Source organism: Dermacentor silvarum, chromosome 1 (assembly GCF_013339745.2).
Source record: "Dermacentor silvarum isolate Dsil-2018 chromosome 1, BIME_Dsil_1.4, whole genome shotgun sequence".
In the NCBI taxonomy this organism is placed as follows: domain Eukaryota; kingdom Metazoa; phylum Arthropoda; class Arachnida; order Ixodida; family Ixodidae; genus Dermacentor; species Dermacentor silvarum.
The window spans coordinates 250,413,379-250,419,147 of NC_051154.1; the positions used below are offsets into that span (position 1 = coordinate 250,413,379).

The 5,769-nt window shown below is 43.9% G+C and overlaps 1 protein-coding gene across 1 annotated transcript; it reads left to right on the plus strand.

The window, feature by feature from the left end:
- Positions 1-4,959: 4,959 nt before the first annotated feature.
- LOC119438853 (kinesin-like protein KIF18B) lies at positions 4,960-5,769 on the plus strand. The gene has a single exon (XM_037704805.1). The coding sequence runs from the start codon at positions 4,960-4,962 to the stop codon at positions 5,767-5,769; it is 810 nt and encodes a 269-aa protein (XP_037560733.1).

Genomic DNA, 5,769 nt, shown 5'->3' on the forward strand with positions numbered 1-5,769 from the left:
GTCGGTAACAGAATTCTGCAAATTACACTTTAGGGGTGAGGGCGGGAGCGGATGGCTTTGGAGGGGGCTCCGGAGCATACCTATCGTAGGCGGCTCATATGGCTCCAGCGGTGATGACGAGGACGAAGTAAGCCGAGCACGTGGTGGAGCGTGCTTTAGGTTTACTACGCAGACTGAGCAACCGAAAATATGGGCTACGTAGGCAAGCCCTCTTAATGATATACAAAATGTACATGCGTCCAATATTGGAATTCGGCTGTGTATTGTTCTCGGGAAGCCCTGCTTATAAAACTAAGCCTCTGGTTCGATTGGAGCGTGAAGCCCTGCGCCTGTGCCTGGGACTCCCTAGGTTTGTAGCAAACAATGTTCTTTATCAGGAAGCGCGCCTACCAACATAGCCCTGCAGATTCCGCATCTTAACGATACAAACATTTCTCAAATTTTACAGTTCTCCAATTAGACGATCTGAAAATGTATTTATAAACGATTCAAACTCCTTCTTTCTTGCTCATTGGCCACGTTTTCACACCCCACAGACTGTTTTTGTACAAAAGCAATTAGACAGTTTGAATGTAAAAATTCGAGACGTTATTCCATCATATGATTCAAATCACAATTTAAAGAATGAATTAGATGAAATTTTCCCACAGAACCCTAAGTTTCATTCAGTCCGGTTAATAATTAATATGTTGCAAGATATGTTGCACACGTACACACAATTAACATAATAGCCACATGACGCTTCCGTGAATGACGAAAAGGCGGGCGTAGGCATTTTCTCGCTTTCGCTTGGCTGGTCATTCTCCTTCAGACTACCAGATTTTACTCCCGTATTTGAAGCTGAGCTCTTAGCAAGGATTCTAGCTTTGCGAAAACTCCCTTTAAATGAATCCAGCGCGTTAATTATATCAGATTCCCTTTCTGTCTGTACTGCGCTTACAGCCTTAACAAATTCACCGGCTCTAAAGACGTTTCTAACATTAGTTCCGCCCCAGCTGAATCTTTATCAAATTATTATGGGTACCAGGACACTGCGGATTACATTTAAATGAAATGGCCGATTCATTAGCGAGAGCATACCTGAATGGACCGATACTATCGGTCCTTCCAGAGGTGGCACAAATAACAGCAATCAGATATCGGAAATGTACAATTCGTAGAGATATCATGGAAACAATAACATCATGGACTGAATTTCAGAACCTAAAATTTCCGTGGAAAATTCATTGGTGTCCATCAATACAATCCGAAGTAATCCTTACAAAATTATGTTGCCGTGTCCCACCATTAAATCTGTATTTACACAGGGCTGGTCGGGCGATATCGCCGCTGTGCCAATTCTGCCTAGAAATAGAAACCGTAGAACATTATTTTTTAATATGTCGTGGGTATAAATTACAAAGAAAAAGACTTCTTGAAATATCGCTTGCTAAATTAGGGGTAAATTTAACATCAGAAACAGTACTCACTTTCGGTGCCTCGGTATTGGGGTTTAGCCACAGGGACGTATTTGATGCCGTTAGTGGTTTAATTCAACCAACAAAACGAAAAAAATTTTAAATCCCCACTTTTACAATTCTCTGAGAGATATTTCAGTTTTAATTCATGGCATTGTTATTATAAATTATGCAGTTCAGGAAAATTAATCTGTCTGTTGTTCTGATTACTAAATTGCACATTAACTGTAGTTTCAGAATGCACATCTAAAAGTTCACGTGCTCAATTCTTGGCCAATCCCCCGAAGTGGGTACGAGCCATGTGCTGAGGACATCATCATCATCATAATCGCGGTGGAGAACGTGCCCGATGCCTGACTGGACGATCGCCATCTTAGATCATCACGACCACGTCTTTGGTCAGGCCGGATCCCTCAACATCGATGCACTATAGCTCTACCCCGAAGGAATCTACCATGGTGGCGGCAAACCTCAGAAGGCGTTCTAACGAGCCCGCGCAGTTGTCAACCCCGAAACGCCGCCGATCGCCGATCCGGAGCCCTCCCCCCTGTAGGTGGCTCCTATGGCTCCAGTGATGATGAAGAGGACGAAGTAAGCCGAGCACGTGGAGGAGAACACAGTGAATTATTCTCTAAAAAATGCTTGGATTCCTCAAGAATGGAGGACAGCCAAAATAATTCTGCTACTTAAAAAACAAGGAGCTTGCTACAATCTTGACAATATTCGGCTTATTTCTCTTACGTCAAATATAGTAAAACACATCGAAAAAGTTTTATATGATCGCATGATGGATCATATATCTAAATATTCGTTACTGAGCCCAAGTCTAATAGTTTCCGACCTGGTCTCACCATTTGGTGTGCGCGTGTAGACTTGGAAAGCCGTATCCAACTTGCTCGGAATAGAAAAGAATTGAGTGCTTTAGTGACTCTTGATGTGGCGAAAGCTTATGACAGTGTCGAGTACCCACTACTACTGGACAGATTACAGTCCTACAATTTTTCGAAATATATACCGACATCGGATTTTTGCATTTCTAACAAACAGAAAATTGTATTGTTTTCAAAACGTCTTTTCTTCAGCAAAGTTCGATCAGACAAGAGGGTTGTCCCAGGGTTCTGTTCTGTCTCCTGTACTATTTAACCTGTTGAGTTCAATTCCCCTACGCCGGGAAGTTCATCTCTATGTCTATGCTGACGACATCACATTTTTCGCGACAGCAAGAGACATCAATTCCCTTTACATGTACTTGAAAACGTACCTATGTATTCTAGAGAAGTGGCTTCACACCCTTCACCTGGCACTAAACGTGTACAAAAGTGCAGTCCTTGTCTTACCGCTTTCCGGGCCGATACATTTGTCATTAGTATATGATCTGAGAACCATCACACAGGTACAGTCGCTTAAGTACCTGGGTATCACATATGATGAAAAACTTAAGTGGCGTTCTCACATAGAAAATATTGCAACGAAAGGGACACGAGCTGTAGGTTTATTACGTAGAATCAGTAACCGGCGTTCTGGTATGCGAAGTGACACATTAATTATTATCTACCGTATGTATGTACGACCGATTCTAGAATTTGGCTGCGTTTTCTTTTCCGGAAGTGCAAAGTGTAAAATAAGACCACTTGTTCTTTTAGAAACAGAAGCTCTTCGATTAGGTTTAGGTCTGCCTAAATTCGTTGCTAATAACGTGTTAAACCAGGAAGCGCGATTACCTTCTCTTCACACGAGATTCCGCATGCTTACAGTTCAATCCTACTTAAGGACTTATCAATCTCCTCTTAGACGTACAGAATATATATTTATTAGTGAACCAAATTCATTTTTGAGAACACGTGGCCATGGTTACATACCCCACAGGTAGCATTTGTGCAGGCACAATTAGCACATTTAAATGTTCGCATTAGGGAAATCATTCCGTTTGATAGGTCCACATTATCCCTTAAAATAGAATTTGCAGACATTTTTCCCAATAACGCAAAACTGCTGCAACAACATATTTGAATGCCCTTTTGCAAGACTATTTGCCCATTTCCCAATATATGTAATAGCGACTGATGCTTCCTCGTGTGAAGAGAAGGCAGGCGTGGGAATTTACTCACGATCCCTCGATTGGTCTTTTTCACTTCGCTTGCCAGATTACACATCAGTTTTTCAGGCCGAACTTCTGGAAATAGTTCTTGCATTGCGAAAGTTACCGCTAAATGTAACAAAAGTTGTTAATGTCACAGATTCCCTTTCTGTATGCAGCGCGCTTAACGCGTCTACAAATTCGACAGCTTTGAACACGTTTTATACATCAGTTCCACGCCACTTAAGGTTAGTTCATTTAGTATGGGTACCAGGCCACCGAGGCATCCAACTTAATGAAATAGCTGATTCTTTAGCACGAGCTTCTTTAAAAGGTCCGGCGATATCAGTGCTGCCGGCAACTGCGAATATCATTGCAGACAGATATAGGCAGTTTTCTTTGACCGAAGACAAGAAAAGCCTCGCATTAGCAAAATGTACAGATTTTATACATCTAAATTATTCTTGGAACCGAAAATGGTGTCCTAACCGGCAATTCGAAGTAACATTTACAAGGCTGCGTTGCCGTATCCACCAACAAAAATTATACTTGCACAGATGTGGTCTGGCGGCATCCCTATAATGCTAGCTCTGCAATGAACCAGTATCCATCGATCACTTTTTATTATCGTGTCGGTGGTTTTCTAATCATCGACAACGATTTTGGAAATCCCACTTCGCAATCTAGGACTGCCTTTAAGCAGATCAGTTATAGTCTCATTTGGAGCCACGGTGTAAGGGTATAGCCACGGGAATGTTTTCCGAGCCATTTGTAATTTTCTTTGTGACACAGACTGCCTTATTAATATTTTTCTAATTTTTCCATGATTCATTTATTTATCCTTCAATAAATTATAGATTTAGCAAATTCAAAAAGTAGTGTTACAAAATCACGATTATATTAGTATTAATCATATTATTCAAAATTTATGTCTATGCTTTACTGTATTTAAGTTAATAATAAATTCATATTACTATTCCTATCTAGGCAAGGCTGACTAACGTAGTATAGACTACTTAATTCTTTTATCATCGGTTCGTTTCCCATCTTCAAATAATCATTTATTTTCGTTAAATTTTTATTTCTTATTTATTTCTAAACTAATTCATTTTAAATTTCGATCATAATACCACCGAATTCGTGGCCTATCACCCACAGTGGGTTGTGCCATTGGTTGAGGCATCATTATCATCATCATCGAACGCGCCCGGTGCCCGACTGGACGATCGCCATCTTAGAAAATCATCACGCCCGCGTCTTTGGTCAGGCCGGATCCCTCAACACCTATGCAGTAGCTGTACCACGAAATAATCTACGGTGGTGCCGGCAAAGCTCAGGAGGCGTTCAAACGAGACCGCGCATACGTCAGCCCCGGAACGCCGCCGATCTAGCAATGACCCGCTTTCGCCCGGGGTACGCCTGACCATGGTAGGATGCGTGCGCCTACTGAGCGATCGTGACTCCGTGACCACCAGCGTCGTCCTCGTGGTCATCACGCCCCCGCCCGTGGTAAAGCCGACTACCGCAACGTCGAGGAAACCTACAACGAAGGAATCTACAATGGTGCCAACTTTTTCAAGGCTGGACTCCGAGGAATGCCCCGGAGTGATCTCCCTCATGCCCAGCAAGTTGTACCAGCGCGTGGACAAGCAGCGGTCGGACGGCCAGACATGCGACGTAGCAGTCAACTGTCTAGAAGTCTACAACAAGGTTGTTCGAGAGCTGCTGTGCCTCGACCCGGCCAAGGGCATTGCCATATTGTACCTCCCCATACTCAAAGTGAAGGAGGCCGGCACACTCCTCGAGCCGCTCTTGAAAGGAAAGAAGCCGACACAGCATGCCACCGACGCTAATGCTGAGTCTTCGTGGTCGCACGCCATCTTCCAGAGCTACACCACTGTGACGGAGAATGCGACAAGCACGAACAAGGAAATTCGCCTCTGGGTGTGCTCTGTTGACCTTGCCGGCTCGGAGCACGCAGCTGCGACCAGTAGGGACAGAAAGGATCAGATGCGCGGGGGTACCAAGCTCAATCTGTCGCTCCTGGCCCTCGGCAACTGCATCGACGCCCGCTCGAAGAACGGGACGCAGCAAGTGCGATACCAGGACTCCAAGCTGACCCACATCCTCAAGCACTCGCTGGGTGGCTCGGTCAGCACTCTCATGATTGGGACAGTGACGGCGGTGAAGCTCTGCCATGCGGAAACGTGCAACACCCTGGAGTATATGCGCTGA